This window comes from Fringilla coelebs (assembly GCF_963513975.1).
Source record: "Fringilla coelebs genome assembly, chromosome: 14".
NCBI classification, from domain to species: domain Eukaryota; kingdom Metazoa; phylum Chordata; class Aves; order Passeriformes; family Fringillidae; genus Fringilla; species Fringilla coelebs.
This window is the reverse complement of record NC_140040.1, coordinates 12,800,781-12,819,333: the sequence shown is the minus strand read 5'-3', so window position 1 is coordinate 12,819,333 and position 18,553 is coordinate 12,800,781. Positions and strand designations below refer to the sequence as shown.

At 40.4% G+C, this 18,553-nt stretch overlaps 1 protein-coding gene across 4 annotated transcripts in view; it reads right to left on the bottom strand.

Annotated features, from left to right (window-relative positions):
- Positions 1 to 18,553, bottom strand: part of ZNF423 (zinc finger protein 423) — a 224,111-nt gene that overhangs the window by 68,851 nt on the left and 136,707 nt on the right. For all 4 annotated transcript variants that reach the window (XM_084214896.1, XM_084214897.1, XM_084214898.1 and 1 more), the window contains one exon: positions 17,729 to 17,813. In XM_084214896.1, the coding sequence (XP_084071022.1) occupies positions 17,729 to 17,813 (85 nt within the window). The remainder of the gene's footprint in view (positions 1 to 17,728; positions 17,814 to 18,553) is intronic.

The following is an 18,553-nucleotide window of genomic DNA, read 5'->3' as shown; positions in this document are numbered from 1 at the left end:
CATACCTTTGCCCAAGATTTTGTTACTGCCTGACTGACAGAAACCAGACAAAGAAATAAAACAAAAGTGGGGCGGGGGGAATGTTAAGCTTTCCATTTATTTAAAAATCTATATTATTTTATGATTCTGCATTACTTTATGCTAAGGAAACTAACTCAAGACCTGATCAGGGTATCACTTTTCAAATGCCTAAATCCCTGTAAAGGTTTAGTGTCTGGCTGTGTGCATTTTGCTCAGTATTAACATGTTCAATGGAGTACTTTGATTTTTTTTTTTTTTATCTAGACGCCAGAAGCTGGTGAATATATGCTTCATAGCTTCAGATAAACCTTTTGTTCTTCTGGGGCTGATCAGCTGGTGCAGCAGCGAGAGGGAGAGGAGGAAGGAAATTCACAGGGGCTCCACGGTTTCAAAAAGTCAAATTACCTCTGAGCCATGGCATTGCTGATAATTTAAATGAAAAAATATATATACAGGCTGCACCACACAACATCTCTACTGTTAGGACTTTTAATGAAGCCCCAGTTGTGATGACACTGAAGCAGGGAACGCTACGGTGGGATAATTACTTGGCTCCCTCGCAGCTGAGTTTCACAGATGCATTATTAACGGCACATTCCATGCCATAACGAGCACCGAATGTAGGTGGGATTCGCGAGCCCCGGCATCCGCCATTAGCAGGTTGGCGCAAACACAAATGAGTGTTTTCACAAAAGCATGCAAAGGTTGTGAAATTCCAATGAATTCTTTCACTGGAAAAAAGAGTTCAAGCTGCCATGACCGGATATGTCACCTCCCACGGCACGCTGCGCGCCCGGCGAGGCACCATGGGAAATTACAGAATCAGAATGCATTGATTTTTCTGGAGAAAATACAGGCGGCAGCCCTGATGAAGAATTAAGGAGGAAATGTAATAACCTAATTCTCCTCCAACATCCTCACACACACTCTTTCCAGCCCGGGCACCTGGCACCTCATCCAGACAATTGCCAGGTGAAAGACACAGATAAAAATTCGCTATTGCTTAAGCACATGGTGGAATACTGGCCTGAGTGCACCACCAGCTGCTTACACCAGGGCTGGACTTGGCCCACTTTGTCTGAATCTCATCAGCTTTAGGACACAACATTTCCAAGCAATACTTGTTTTATGCTACCACATGTTCTATGTTTTTCTCCATGACATTCATCTCCTAAACATTCCTTAGATACAAACCCTTAACAGTTTTTCTCCATAGAATACTATTTACAGCATAAGAAATTATTAATATTTCTTCCTCAAACTATACTGCATATGGCTTGAAAACTCTGGAGAATACAGAAAGAATTTTCCTTCTCTTTCACACAACATGCACAGAAAATATGACATTAATGTCTTCCTTTCTTATGGGGCAAGTTCCCCAGCCCTCACCTCAATTCCTGCCTCCTCAATGACACACACAGTTAAGCCATTCCTCACTGCTGCACAGTAATGCTTATTTCCCTGTTTGCTGAAAAACTTTGAATTAAATGCAGTTACAAAATTAGTGGCAGCCTGACTTGCCTGTTTGGCTTTTTTTAAAGCTTCTATTTCAAGGTGACCCTTTTCCTACTTTGCGTGTCACCCCAAGTGTTGCTGCTCACATACTGAACCAACACTCTCCCAGTAATTAACACCAGCACTTAATGAAGTCCAGCTGCTGTGATGGCAAACTGAAGGGATGCCAACCTTTGTAAACTAGTACTTGGGCTACTCCAGTTACAGCTGCTTTAAAACCACAGCAATCAACTTCTCTTTGCCTACTTCTCAGAGATAATTCTTACCAAATAAGACAAGTGTTCAAGATTAAGCATTTAATAATAAAGCTTATCTCTGAACTAATATTTCAAGCTGGAAATGATATAAAGGGCTGGATCAACTTAAATGAACACTGCAAAATTAATAAAAATCCCAAGCAGCAAATGAAAATCTAAAATGAAGATTTGCAATGTTAAATACATAAACCTTTAAAAGCCCTAGAAGCACAGTTCCAAAGGGAAAATTGGAGACAGATTCTTCAGCAATATCTGGTCCTCTGAACTCTTTTCCTGATCCAGTATGAGAGACACTAACAGCCAATGCTTTATTAAAATAATGCTCTCTGCCAGTTGTTTCATTACATCCAGGGACATGGTAGGGATAGGTGAATGCTTTTGGAGACTGTTTGAAAGGGTCTGCATTATAATTCATACCACATGGATTTTCAAACCTTCCAGTTTGCCTCTACGTGTGCTTCTTGCTCTACTCCTTAATCTACCTCATTGAAAATATTTTCCATGCAGAATTACCAATAACATTGCACTATTTAAGCATGTATTTCCTTAACTCCTCTCCACAGCCAAAAAAAGGCAACTCAAAATTCCAAAAGAAGCCCTCCTCTTCTCTCAGCCCCTCATTTCTGCTTTACATACATACCTATGCAGCCCCACTTCAGCTGAAAAGACATCCAGTTTGGGCTGGAGAGAGATCTGTGAGCTGAGCTTTTCCAGGGAGAGGAGTCCTAGACTGCCACCAGAGGTGGGCAAGCAAGGAGGGCCAGAGAAGGTGAGCTGGGCTGAGACAATGAAGAGCAGAACCCTGGCAGATGTACTTATTTCTCAAAATGACTAACAGAGATATAATGGCTTCTACCGTGATAAACAGTAAGTGGCATTTTAAAATGCATGTGGGAAGGGAACTGGCTAATTTACTTTCATTGGAACTAATTTACACATAGGTAATATGCATCAATTTACAAATATATTCAGCACCAGGAAATCAACAATTCTTCCAAGCAGGGGTTAATCCAAGGCTCAAGCCCTGCAGTTGGGCCAGTTTTTCCACCAGAGACCTAACATTGCAGGACTGGTATTAAAAGTACATCCTCGATTATCCTGGATGTCCATGCCCCTGAGAATATAACTTAAAAACAAAATCATTAGCTTACACAATACCATAGTCCTTGAAAAATAAAGAAATTCTTGTGTACAGAGCAATGCTGACTTCCAAGCACAAATTCCTTTGTTTTCCTATGAGCTGCACTGAAATAATTGCATAACCTGGCAGCACTCTGCAACGTGTCAACAGTGCAGGGGCAGGAAGGTAGGAAAAACCAAAAGCCAAGAACCCAACTTTGGTGCAACTTACAGAAAATATTGAGCATATTACACCATCTATTTTTCTTATTGTAGCTTTGATTTTAAATTATGCAGACTTATCACAGGGAAAGCCAATTTTTAGTCTCAAAAAGCTGTTGTGGTGAGGTTCTACAAGGGCAACCATGGGAATGGGACATGATGGCTTTGCATGGCACATCAGTAACAAGGCTCACAAACCTCCCACATGCATTGGCCTCCTTATAAGAGTCAACCATGAAAAAAAGTCTGTTTACAACAAAAGGCATCTGGTAACTATGATTATTCTGCCTTAAAACGGAACATTTTAGATTTCTTAGCTCCCTCTTTTGTTCAGTTTTAGTTCCTATGCTTGCTGTTTTGTGCTCTGCCCTGCTCTTTTTTTGCGCATGTTAGAACTCAGCATGACAAAAATCTTCGTAATCACCCCACTGATTTTACAACAGGTGAGTGTTATTAGTTTCACCAAGAAAGAAAGTTCATAGACACATTTTTAATTCATTTTTCAAATCATTCCATGAGGCAGCTACCCTGTTTTTTCTGCAATGATAAAGCTCACAACTTGCTAGCCTAGAAACTCAAGGGAATTGTCTACTTGAAAGTAGAGCCTGAACTGCTAAATATGGATTCATATCTGAGTATTGAAACCATCCTGCTTCCCAAACACTGGCTGTTCAGATCCATCCATGCAGTCTTTACTCAGACTTCAGGTTGCTCTAACATGCTGGTGGTACTCAAATGCACACAGACATTGAGGTCTGTATCCATGAAATGAAAGGTATTTTCTCTTTTGTCCTGGAGGCCTCTTTTTAAGTTACTGCATGCCACCATTTTGGAGTTAAGCAAAGGATGTAAAATAAATTCTGAAGGAAAAAAAAGAAATCCTTTTATTACAAAACTGCCAGGCAGAGGAACTGAAGTTTTTATAGGATACTCTCCTCTGTTCAAGATTTTTAGACAGAAGAATAGACATTTTAAGATCATGCATGGGAAGTATAATCTGTAGACCTTTCAGTATAGCTGAATTGATGATTTCAGCACCCTAAGACACTGCTATATCTGCATAGGTGGTTAGTCCCTGTGTAGCAGTGTACAGACTCCATGGGCACACGAGGAGCTTCATGAATTAGGGGTATGACAGATGTGGCTCAGTCAGCATAAAGCAATAGCTTTAAACCTGCCACAGGCAGTGCTTCAGAGATGTCACTGTCCCACACTGTTTTTAAAGAACAAGATTCAGGATTCTGGCATCCTGAACTTTAAACTTGTTCCTAAAACAGGCATTTTGCTTAAACGAGACAGAACCTTATCATATAATAACTCAGAAATGTAATAAAGTTGTTGTTGTTTTTTTTTTTTTCCTGTGAAGAAGTGGAAAAGAAGTGGAAAAGCATTTCCACTGTCTTTAGATTGTTGGCTTTCATGTTCTTCAGTAAGTTCGCCTCTGGACTGCCACAAGTCCAGAGTCTTCCTGTAAGCAGAGTTGAGCACAGACAAACCTGCAAGGCAAGCTGCTGCTAACCCAGCATCTCCTCTCAGAGCATGGCAAGGGCTGGTGCTGCTTCTCTGGTGCTCACTTTCCAGACAGGGAAATACTAATTGTCTTTTAAAAATCTCTATAGTATTTTGTCAATATTTTTTTATTACAGCAGAGCATGTATAAATATTTTATTGTAAACCAAGGGCCTAAAATAAACAGTTTAGTAAATAGTTATTACATTACAAGGAAAAACATCTGTGGAAACTGTTTTCCATGTAATTATTCTTGCTATTTTACATTAGCTCTCAATGTGAATTTCTTTGGCTCTAATGTTTCACTTGTTCTAAATCTTCCTCCTTGTTGCTATTATTAAAATCTTTAAAAGGTGCCAAATCTTAAATGAAGAAAAAAAAAAAGATTCGCTAGAAATTATTCATATCACAGTGAGCCTCTACTAAACCTGGCAGGGGTGCAATATTTTCGGTGAAATTAACATAAAATATACAACTGCAAATTATCCAGGAAATAGCTATGTTCTTTACAGTGCACATTTACATTTGGTAAAAAATGTTCTACTTATCTGTCTAGCACAAAGCTCCAATCGCTTCCAAAGGCAGTTTTAAAGGGATAGTGATAGCTCTGCACAGGGAGCACGGTCCTTGCAGCGGCTGTAACAAATAGCTGGGGGGCAAAGTGACCTTCAGTAATTACTAGAGGTAACAGCCAGCACTGGACATTCCTTGTTGTGAATACTAACCATCTAATTTTAGATATATTTCCCTTTTGGTACGCTGGATGAATTTCCTCTCTTAGGCCTAAGTCCTTTCTACTAAACACAAGAAAAACTGTAATACCATGTAAAATGCAAATTTTGCTGTAAATATTTTATAAAATTGTTGCATACATCCCAAAAGCTATAGGTCTTAATTGAGAGCAGGCTATTTTTCCAGTCAATATATGGAAATGGAAAATGCTAATTCATGTTTTTCTACTTATGAAAAACCCTGGAGAATGGCAAAACCACAAATGCACTCACTTTAATATTATAAATATAATTTGGCTCCCTCTTTGCAGTCCCTGATGTCCTGGCTTTTATCTCCCAATGGCTGCAGAGGAAGAATCAGAGAATCGCTTTTACATCCCCTGCTCAGGAAGTTCCCCCCGCGCACTGCCAGCTTGGCAAAAGAGCAACAGCCTGAGCTCGCAACCGCGGCAAACAGGAACTGAAACAAGAAATTCCAGTGCTCCTGCACAGGAAACGAGCCTCACACGCCAGCAGACCTGCTCAGGATGAGTGGTGTGCACACAGCCCCGCTGGTCAGAGCTGTCACCGCCATGGGACAGAGGCGTGGAGGAGCAGGGCTGTCTCCCCCACGCTGTCCCCCAGCCCCATGGCTCTGCCTTGCATTTATCTGTCTCCCTTCAGAGCAGCCAGTGGCCTGGATAACACAGCCTGGAAACCATCTCTCACAAGTGGTACTGAATATGGCTAAAAGTCATTTAGCCTGCTCCAGCGTACAGTTATTTGTGCTCGCCTTTTTCATCCACTTTTCATTTCCTTGTCAAGGAAAAGACTGCTTTTTCCATCTCCTAGAAGAGAAATCATTAGGCTGTTAAAGTTAAAACTCTCCAAAGGTCACTGATGCTGGCTTTGAAGAGTGAAAATGATATAATTCCCCATTAGACTTTTAATCTCATGATTAGAGCTAAAGTTAACATGGCTGTTTCATTTTCTACCAGGCAAGAGTAAACTCATTTTTTCTTTCTCTACCAGAATACTTAATAGCATCCTATCTTGATGAGCAACATCTCCTAGTTAAACAGTACGAACAATGGAAATGCAAAATACTTTGGAGAGAGGTTTTGAATTTTTAAATGCTATTGATTAACCGTGAAAAGTCTTACTACATGCAGCACAGCAAAATCCACCCATGGAAATCCCTCATGAGGCAAAGAACCTGCTCTTGGCTGACAAGACTGCAGTCCTTGCTGGCACGGCAGTGAGACAAGGGGGAAGGATGCTTTTATTTCCAGTTTGAGCTCTTACTCCTACATCCCTAGAACTTACCCTTACAAATGGTTCTGCACCCAGTAGTGCGAGTGAGTGCGGGTGGGACCCAACATGGAAACCACCCCCCTTTAGCCTCCTCAGGGGTATTCAGATTCACAAAAACCTTGCAGTAGAGTCTGTGGGACAAGAATTTACAGGTGCACCCTGGCTTCAAAACCCAATGTACAGCGTTCACTGTTATTACAGGCAGACACATGGAAAAAAATTCAATTTTCCTCATTCAAGACAAAGTCAGATAACCAGCTAGTAAAACTCAGACTATAATTTCTTATTCAGTGTTCCACATGAGATGCATTTTGCTGAATTTAACACGTTTTGCTGTTAATGGATTTCACAGTGTGTTGCCATTTTTATACAGTTGTCCAAATAAAATGTTGTGTACAATGATGTGCTTTTACTGTATTGCTAGCTTGCAAATGGCAGCCGATTCCCCAGTTTAAGCCTTAGGAAAATGGGAAAACTCTTTGACTGGGCCATTTAATGGTCTCTGGAGTTCTTTTCCTGGTAAATCATGGTCAAACAACAACAAAGATGCAAGATAGATATAATTGCACCTTGTACATTTAAGATCTAATAGTATTTCCACTGGAAGGAGAAATCAACCCTCAATATTTTCATTTTTGTATTTTTCTTTGCTGAACTAAGTCAAAAGATATGCAAATTAAAAAGGCTTAGATTAAAAAAAAATTAAATTGTCCATCCAGATTTTCACATGCTGAATATAAAGTAAACTAAGCAAAAAACATCTCATGATGTAAATTCCCCATCCCTTGGAAGGTCATCATTCAGTTTTAACACATTGTTGACTTCAGTTTCTGACACATTAGAATTAGTCTTCTAAGGAAATTCTCTCCACTGATGTTCTGGAAGTGAAGGCACAGCTACTATCAGTTTAAAAATATTTTAAAGGCATGGGGAAGGCTGCTTTTCTTTTCTTTTTTCACCCCATATCACAGATTTTCTTTTTAAATGGTGAATCAAAAGTTGCTTGGGCCTTTTGGGGGTTTTGTTTGTTTGTTTAAGAAAAGGGGGGATAAAAATGGAATTTCTTAATTAGAAAGTGAAACAAGGAGAAAAATGTCACTGGAATATTTTCTTCCCTTCAACTTTAGCTATCTATATCCGGCCCAGCTTGAATCAGTTACCATTCATTGCATGAGGTTTCATCATTTAACTTTTGTTGCCAATATTTATTCCTGGATATAACTCACAGTCAGGGGGTTTAAGAACTATTTGTCCATACCCCAATAATACACGATAGCTGATGCATGCAAAACAAAGCAACAGAGGACATGCCAGTGGTGCTAGTTGATGCTGATCCTTTAAAACACCCAAACTCTATCTGCAGCAAAACCTAAAACCAAAGGCTCTGCCTAGCCTGAGCCATGCTAAAAAACTTCCCTGTGAATATAAAACAGGAGAAAGTCACCATAAAATCTAAATGCTTCCCAGTTACACACACAAGAACCAAAGGATCTGGTTATTTTCAAGGCCCGTGACTGTCCACCAGATGATGGATGATGTGCAGCTGAAGGCAGGATTAAAACCCAAGTAGGCTGTGACTGACTAAAGCAGTGATGTAAACACATCAGCAGGGTGCACTTCCTACCTGGTGCCATCTTTTGTAGTCTTCACCAATTCAGGAGGTGCCAAAGAAGGAAACTCTGGACTAAATTGAGTTGGCACTTCCTACACGAAAGAGGAGGCAAAAAGGCTCAGCTCCTCCCCATGAGGTCTGCATCTCCTTCACCCCATCTGCCTCTGGGCTTGTGCCAACAGGACAAATCACAAAACACAAAGCTGAGATTGTCACCCCACACGGGACACTGGTGAGGCCACACCTTGAGTCCTGGGTCCAGTTTTGGCCTCTCCATTCAATAAAGACTTTGAGGGGATGAAGTCTGTCCAGAGAAGGACAACAGAGCTGGTGAAGGATCTAGAGAGTCAGTCCAAGGAGACGCAGCTGAGGGACCAGGGGGGGCTCAGCCTGCAGAAAAGGAGGCTCAGGGAGGACCTTCTTGGTCTCTGCAGCTCCCTGACAGGAGGGTGCAGCCAGGTGGGAGTCGGGGTCTGCTCCCAGGCAACAGCAACAGGAGAGGAGGAAACGGCCAAAAGCTGCACCAGGGGAGGTTCAGGTTGAACATCAGGAAGAATTTTTTCACTGAAAGGGTTGGTAAGCATTGGAACAGGCTGCCCAGGGAGGTGGTGGAGTCACAATCTCTGGAAATGTTCAAAAACTGTATGTGGCACTCGGTGCTCTGGTCTAGTTGACAAGGCGGTGCTTGGTCAAAGGCTGGACTCCATCTTGGAGGTCTTTTCCAACCTCAATGATTTTATGACTCCATGAAATGGGTGAAAAAGACAACTATGGAACTACAGTGAGGTGTTTTGAGCTTCTATGGAGCTCTGTCTTAGAAAGATTGTGGTATTCATAAATGATTTCTTTGGGTTTCTTCAGTTGTGGCAGGACAAAACATTTTTCACTTAAAAAAAACCATGATTTGCCATTTCTTTAGAGTTTGACATTACCACAGGCAAGTCTGACAGGGACAACCAAAAGTCCCCTACCTCAAGCTTATTGTGCAATCATCTAAAAAAGAAATTTAATTTTTAAAATGGCATACAATGGATCTGAAAAGTCATAATATTCAATTAAAACCCTTCTGAGTTTTAAAAAGGCACAAAGCTGTCAAAAGTTACTAATAAATTGAATGAAGTCTGTGACAAGGAAGCAGCACATCTACAGAGACCAGTTGTGCAAAGGCTTTACCTGTGCCAGGATTCTTGAAACAAAAAAAAAAGGTACAAGTGCTTTAAAAGTTTACATGGGCTTCCTTCATGGGAAGGAAACCCAGGTAAAGTTGTAAGGACACTCAGGGCAGCAAAGTTTTCCTCCACAAATTAAAAAAATAGCTGCCAGTATCCCAAACAAAGCATTCAGGGAGGCCTGTGTTTGATTTGACTTGCTTGCCAGCTATCACAAAACAGAAATAATTTTTAAGGGTCATGTCAGTTTGTAACCTCCTGTTCCAGGAGACCAGATAAAATCGTCCTCAAGGTTAAGGATGCTGTTGAGTTTAAACCATAATTAAAGGCAGCAGTCCAACTGCCTCACTCTGTTACTTCCCAAGCAACAGAAGGTACAAACTTGGACTTTTAACATATGAACAAACCCTTTTTCTCTGATAACTAGAGCCAGAACTATAGATTACTGACACTAAATACATTCTTCTCCCACTTTCCTATGACTGGAAACAGTCTGGAACCTTGTCTAGGTTCCCTCAAATAGGCAAAATGAGTATTTTATAGTTCTGCCAAAGCTAATTCCTAGCTAACCCAAGTATGAGGTCTTTCCAGCTTCACTAAACATTAATTACTTTGCTCTTTATTCACTTTTCATATATCATCTATTTTTCAGAAAAAGTCGCTAAGTTTTCTGTCAGTCAAAAAAAGTGGTACCGGTATCAGATATTTCCAAACCAGTGAATAAAGAAAAAGGGGGATAGCATCTACATTATCCAGATAAAACTGTTACTTTCTAAAAAGCTCCCACAAAAAAATCAACACCTAAATGTTAAGGATAGAACAAATAGAGGCATTGGTCCCACGATTCACATGAGGAGAACAACGCCCGGAAAATATCATTCATGAAGTCTGAAGTCTGTGATTAGAAATGGTGGTGGTTTTTTTCCTTCTTCCACCCCCAATAAATATTCTGGGTTTTTTTCCTCGAAAGTAGGACACAGAGGGGTGCTGACCTCTCCACCAGAAAGTAGAGTCATTTCACCATCTGCAGAGAGAACCCAAGCCCCATATGGTGAGGACTTGCTTTCTTTTCCAGATTCAAGATTAACAAAGAGGGGCTAAGAAATTTGTTTGTGAACTTAGAAATACGTGGCCATATGCATATAAAAATATGTGAGAATAAGGCAGAAACCATCTCTGCAGACTTTTAAATACAAACATAAAACAGTTTTAAATGTGAGTTAATAAAATGAAGAACAAGTTACATAGTCAGAAAAATTATTTCTACACAGGGTAAAGCATTTTTTGCTACGCTGCCTAGCTGATATTGAAAGGCTGGGACTAGACTGAGGTGCTTGTTAATGATAACTTTGAAGAAATATCACACTTAAAACTCAGACTGATTGCAGAAAAGGTGTTTTATCGACTGCTCCCTTTATGAATAAATATGAAACTACCAGGAAAATGTTTAAACAGGTGTAATCATCACTGCATATGAAAATTGAGTTTGGAGGCTGTAAGGAATCTTAACACAGTTAAGAAAGAATGAAAGCAATGTAACACTGTGCTCATTGCCCATTATGCATGTATCATGCAAAACAGGAATGTTGTCATAGCAGCTATAAAAATGTCAGTGAAAACTGAACTACTATTACCAAGTTTTAAATGAAATGAAAAATGCAAAAGGAATATGAGAATGAATACATTAAGGGAAATGTTATTTCTTTCCTAACAAACAAGCAAACCAAAATACATTCTCATGGAATGGAGTAATTTGTGTGAACAAATATGCATTGGTAAAAGTTGCAGGAGGCCACATATGCACAGGACAACTGGATAAAATGATTAAGATTTTGTATAATCAATTTTCCAGTATTAGAAATGAAGAAACAGTAAAACCACAAAGTTTTGAAGTTTCAAAATAAGAAACCAATTCAGTAATAGATTACATTAAGGTCAGTTTTGGTTATACTAAATAAAAGAAGCTGCTTCTGTCTGTTAGGAATGGCAACCTGGCTTTCAGTAGGACTACACTGATAAAAAGTGTTGAAAAACAAATATTTCTAGCCTTTAATACACTATACACATTATAACATTTAGTGACTTGCAAATGTGGATAATGCTAAAACTAATGGATGCAAAAAAAAAAAAAAAAAAAAAAAAAAAAAAAAAATCCCAGGCCTTAGAGTTTTGAAATAACAGGAGACCCTTACTGGCATGAGCAGATGCCTGTGCCCAGGAGCCTGAACCAGCAGCAAGCTCCACTTGGGCAAAGCCTCTTGAGCAGCACCAGCAGGACCCTAGCCAGTCCCTGGGATTAAGGCTCCCAGGGACACGTGGAGGGAGAGACCCTGTATGGGTTTATCTCTAAAGGTAAGTGCTTTAGAGCACTTACACTTAACATTTTTTTCCAAAAATTAATCTTTCTCAAAAGGTAGGTGCTGCAAAATGAAACTCTAGTACATACTGTTCATTAAGGCAAGTTCACATGGAATTGGATATTGAAGCAAGTGCTGGGTAAATATAAGAAGGTTGTACCTTCAATTCTGCATTAAAAGAGCAATTACTTGGAATATGCTTTACAAACATCAAACTTAAAAAAACATTTCTGAGTTCCTAATGTGTCCATAATTAATTCACACATTCAGCAGTTGAGTCCAGAAATATGTTCCTGTTGATAATTTGCAAGTAATGCTTCAAAAACAATCTGGCACATTTTTATTTCCCTTAATGCCTGAAAGCTATTACTAAGACAGTGCTTTACAATATCACCATCACTGCTACCATGTACATGCCTTAACTAACAGAAGTCCTTAGGTCCAAAGAAAATGGAATTTTACAAGAATTAAAGCTGTGCATCTTCCAATATTGACTACATTTATTTCATGTAAAGTAAAATATGTTTCACTATAAGAGAGATTCTGAAAAGCATTAGCTGTCCTCACCTTAACGAAAATGAGGACCAAAGTGCTTTACAAGATCAGGCCTGAGTATAAGAAATGCTTCACATCCTCATTAGAGGATGCCCAAGGCTAAGTCTTCATATATATAAAAATCAGTTCTGCAAAAATGAACCTTACCTGCATCCTTGTCACATGCACTCAGAATCTGCTGTGACAGGAGGGAGTTCAAGACTATCCAAAATGTCTCAGAATGTTTATTCATATAATATATAAATTAGCAATTTGGTTAAGATCTAAGTTTATAAACTTTATGTTTCATGATCAAAATCAAAAGATAAAACTGTTTCAATTTTTAAACACAAACCAATAATAAAATTGGGAATGTATTGATTTATGCTTGATTTGAGTACGATCTCAACGCTTTCACCTCTGTACTGGTTTCATCTCAATGACTGAGCTTGGTATGAACTGCTAATTCTTCTGAACATAAAATGTGTTTTCTAAACTGCTGCTTTTTAGAAAATTATTTCTGTAGTTACTATTGCAATTTGACCTTTTCCAAGCACCCAACTTACTTTTTTATTTTAAAATATTACGTTATTTTAAAACGTTAACAAAATAACAGACCTATAGTTGGCCATTATTTTGTTTCAAATACTTGTATGCATTTGAAAGAAATGTAACTGCAGATGGATGTTTTTCCTTCTCTTTTGTGTTTAATTCTGGCAGAGTGTTTCCAGAACTTGAAACATGATCTCTAAGGGCAGGAAAGGTAATTAAGATCCTTGGAGTCCTACGCTGCACACAATGTAGGATATGCCATGGCTTGGGGCAGTACTCAGAACTCTCCCAAACGCGGTGTTTAACTTTGTCAACCCCATCCCATCAAACAGGGAGGAATTTATTCAGGCTGTAGTTCAAGAACTGGACCACAGAACAATTTCACTGTGACTTCTGGAAGCTTTCCCTTCAGCACTCCCCTCTGTCCCCAGTGGCTCCCAAAGCTCAGACAGGGCCTCATGTTCACATCACAAATACATCCAGCCTCACCCCTCCTCCCCTGCTCACCAGCGCTCATTCCTGGCTCCTGGCAAGGAGCGCTGGCAATTCCACGGGAAGGACAGGAGTGGCACTGGGCAGGGCTCTGCTGAGCTCCGAGCACTGGGACAGCCTCTCATGGGCCCACAGACGCTCACATTCCTTTGGAGCCAGAGGCAGGAGCAATGTTACAGCAATCCCAGTGTTGGAGCACAAACCAGGAGTCATTATTTTCCTGTTCCAGCACTAACCCAAGCCCCAGTTGAGCTTCCTGTGCACATTTTCCAGGAGACTTTCTTGGAGAATGGAGAAAGAGTTGGGACAGTTGCTCATCTTCTTTGAATGTTAAATGGAAACGTGCCCCACCTAACTGAGACAGAGAGAAGTACTGCTGTGCCCACTTCTCTTACCCAAAGAGCCGAGAGCTCTGGCAGGGATCAAATGCACTTCCCCTTGATACAGGCAACCTGACCTACCCAAAAACAAATCTGGGGAATTATGTGCCCCTGAAATACATCAATTAGGGAACCCAGCCGGGCTGTGGGAAGAGCACAGCTGTAAAAACTCAACAGGAACACCCTGGGTCTAATCCTTATTTCCCTAGGCAGGGCACTGAGCAGATTTCCCTCGGCAGTGCAGGATGGGAGCAGCCACTGCCCACACGGGCACCTGGCGGTGGCCCTGCCATGGAGGCTGAAGCTGCAGGGCTCCCCCAGCCATGGGCACAGGCTGCACTGACAGATTCCATCTGTGGCTGCTGCCATGGCTGCTCAGTGCCCCCCGTGGAGCCCAGGGCCCGCAGGCCCATCCTCCCGTCATCTAACAGAGATGGCACATCAGAGGCACAGCTCGGTGGGGAGAAAAGGGGGAGAAGCTTTAAACATTGCCGGGTCAGCACAACAGGAGGTAAGCAAGTACAGAGGCAGCAAGAACTGCTGAAAGTTTTTGATATAGTCCCAAGTGGACTCCCCAATGCCTGTAAATGTTTCAAAGGGGGATCCCCTTTCTGTGGCCATGGAAATGTTTCAAAGGAGCCCCAATCAGTGCAATGTTTCAAAGACCACTGCTCTCTAAAAATTCCAACCCGAACTACCCCCCCAGCTGAAAACCTTCCTAAACAGATCCCTTCCTGGCTAACCCCAGCTGAGGAGCTCTGTTCTGTCACACAGAGCCCTCCTACAGGCCCCAGCATCAGCTGAAACAAAACATCTCCCGTTTCCCTCCTCTGGGGATGGATCCAGCCTGCTCCTTCCCTGGGGACCCCGTGAAGGACCCAATGTGCCTCTGTGTTTGTGCACAGGATATGAAGGGCTGGAGTGCAGCAGGGTAATTTTTCAAAGCAATGTGTGGGAGTAGCACTGGAAATTCTCTTCATACTGCTTTGAAAAAAATCAGCCCCCTACCTCCATGAATTATGAACAGGGCCTCCAGCTCCAAACTGGGAATCTAAGAGGTTGAAGAGGGATGCACAGCCAACTTAACTGGATGCAGTTTTTAAGACCATGATGTCAGAAATAATGGAATTCTTTAATCATATTACGGATGCTGTTACCTAAAAGGTATCACTGCTACAGAGCGGGGATTCCTTTGCTGACAGTCACTTGAGCAGAATAAAACTGTAAGCAAGTGCTTAAGATATCTCAACTATTGATTTTGTGTTTCTCAAAGTATGAGAAGAAAGTGCTGCTGAGTCTTGGATTATCAAAGCCAAGGGATTTTTTACCTAAAAATTACATGTCAAGGCTAACTTCATTGTCTTGGGTCTCCTCAAATTCAAAAGAGAGATAAAAATCTCTCCCTGGAAATGCTTATCCTACTCAAACTCTTATCTTAGATTGGTATCAATCATTCATTTTCCCTGGGCAGCATCTCAATGACTATATTAAACCAGACACCTTAATTTTAGACAGATACAAGTTCATCAAGATGAGGCCAGCCCTAACTGAGGACACAGTCTGATGGTAAGTTCCTCCTGTCTCCCAAACACCTGCATGTTCACCCTGAGATCTCAGTGTCCCTCCAGCACAAACAAATCCTCATCTGTAGATTTTAAATTGACAATGATGACATTAATAATTCCTGTGAACTAGACCTGGGCTGCAGACACAGCTATATTATCTTCTTTCTCCTGCTGCCCATCTGGCTAGACTTGATCCAACACAGAAAAGGGAAACTCTTGCACCCCTTACCAATACTAAACCAGCCTAAGCAGTAGGGAGGCATGTGCAAGTCTGTCCTAAGGCCTGAATAAGGGAACAAAGTGCTCAGGCTATGACCAAGGGGGACAGGAGCAAGCACAGGAGGCAGTTAGTCTCTCTCCCGACTGTTACCATCCCAGGACTATATAAATTAACACCGACAATCTGAACAGCATTTGTTGCTGAAGAAATGCTGACATCTAGCCTCTCCTTTTCCCTTCAGTATTCCCCAGTAAAGAACAAATACCAATGAGCAAACTCAAACTCACTGGAAACACCTTTTTTGTGAGCAGTTTCATGTCCTGAAGGAAAGGGGGCCCAGAAGGGTTGTGAACTGAGATGCCCAGAGTGAGAGGAAGTTTGGTTCCATATGAAAGGTTTCTACATATTGCTCTTTCCTAAACTGAACCACTAAAAGCAGTGATGACCTTAACTTAATGCACATACCTCAGCAAAGTGACACGAAGATATGACACCACAGTGGAATTATCCCATATTTTTTTACCACGCCCTGGTATTTACAATGTTCTCGGTGTACAGCACTGGCCCCATAGCCCTTTTGTACTATATAGAATTCTCCCAAATATTAAAGTAACCAATGTACAGCTTCAAGGAAACAATGGGTACAGTTTTCACAAATAACAGCACCACAATTTTCAAAGCCTCCAATGCCTTCTACACCTGTTGTCTTCCAATGGTGCTAAGAACTTTGTAGGGTCATGTGTACAATTGTATATTATTCCAGACAGCACTAACATGGACAAATACATAAATAAACTTCACATATCAGTTACTGGAAAATGAAGAAATTGCATTTTTCCAAAAGGGAAAAAATAGTTCCCCTCGAATCAAGCAGAACCTTAACTCAGCATTACATGATCTTTGTATTTAAAAATCACTTTTTAGCTACTGGATCACAAATTAAGTTGAAACAAGTGCTAAGCTGGCTAAGGACTTCTTTCTCAAAATCTAGGAGGGAGCTACATGAAATCACCATGGTCCAATTAACAAGGATCTCACTCTTCAAGCTTGCAAACAAGAGATTACATTAACACCTGCTACAAAAGCAAACACTTTTAGATATCTTTATCTTAACCTGCTTGACATTAACTTAAAACTCCTGCCTGGCTCTTGGATGAAAATGATTGTGACTGATATGTATGTTTTTCATTTGGGGGTAGGGGTTTGAAGAGTGTGTCAGTCCACATTTCTCTCTCTCTGGTATTTATGCATAATCCACTTCAAAGCTAATAGGAGTTACATACCAGAATTGATGGGAGAATAATTTCCTAAATGTAAAATTGCTGAAGGAAAACCATTATGCTTATGGGAGATAAATGCTGCATAGGAAAGTATGAGACACAGAGAGCACTGTCAGGTCCTTGAAGGGTCTCATCCAACACATGCCTACAGTGGCATGTGTAAGTATCTTCTTGTGGTCTATGCACCAAAATAAACTGACCTCTTGGGCCAACACATATATTTAAAACATCTGTCCATACAGGAAGAAACCTTTCTTTGTGTTCATCAGCAAAGCAGTCACAGCTGCAGCAGAAGTACAACCCATCAGGTTACAACAATGCTTTTACTAACTCCTGTGACGGGACTGTCACAGAAGGCAGAAAGCACTGATTTTTAAAACATTTGTATGTCTGAAAAGCTGAACTTTCTGAAGTCCAGAATTGTTGGGAAAAGTAGAAAAACCCACTGAAATAACTCTCTAAGTGTTTTGTTTTGACAGTGTTTCTCAGGAATTCACCACACTTAGCTGGGAAAATGCTAGCAGTTACATCTATTCAATGTCATGACATACAAAATTGAAACATAATTGCTCCTAAGTGGTTGACAACTGGCAAGTACTTTTTACACAGATAGAAATTTATGCTATCAAATGGAAGATACTGTCAAAAGTTTGATTTTAATATAAATGAAAATGCTACATGAGGACTCAGAAGGATAAGGAAAAAGCTCAGCAGTAACACTTTTATAACCACATATTTAAAAAGCTTTGAAGTGAAGAATCATTACATCAAAATAATTTTCCTTGAAAAATAAAAAAATAAATTACAGCATGAATCTTAACAAGTTATTAGAATAGTGAATGTCAAAGAGTAGCAAAAAACAAGCAGCCAATGAGTGGCCTAGTGTAAAGAATGTCTTACCAATCATATGGTTAGCGACATGGATTTGTATCTCTCTCTCATTCTCAAAGGTCATCTGGCACTTGATGCATTGATAGGTCTTTTTCTGTTTAATAACCAAAAAGAGATTAGAGAAAACTGCACTGTAGCATAAGGCAAGTGTGATCATGAATACAGCATGTTATATGCTTCAAATTTCCTCCACTGAGGCTTTTTTTGCCCATATATCCCCAGGCCAGGCTTTTCTGGGACCATAAACACAATCTCTAATTAACAACATGCTTTAGGAGAAATTTTAATTTCAACTTTAAAAATTTCAAATTACACTACTTGAAAATCTGACTTAGTACCTGAGCCAAGGAGTTTGCACCTGTCATTTAACCCATTGCAGTAAAATTCCCCCAGAGTGAAATAAAAGACAGAAAAGTAACTGTTTTCAGAGTAAGATCAACTGTCTCAAAAAATTCCACCTTTCATTAAACTCAACAGTAGGCAGTCACCTACAGTTACTTGGTGAAGTGAAGGAAATAATGCATTTTGTATTGGTCTCTAATCAGAAATCTTGAAAAAATTGCATTACCACAAAGAACTGTTTTCTGGTAGAATCTGTTTATATTTTCTCTATCTCAAAGTCATACCAGGGAGGCCTAGCTGCAAAAGTCAGGAGACAGTGCGAAGAGGCAATTACATGAGCCATTTATTCAAATGGAAAATGGGGTTTGCACTCAGATTTACAGTGATGCGTGTACTTGTGCAACATGGCAGGAAAAAATCCGAGGAACCATTGGCAGAAATTAAAATGCATGTCAACAAGTTGGACATCCAACTCAGGGGGAAAAAGAAAAC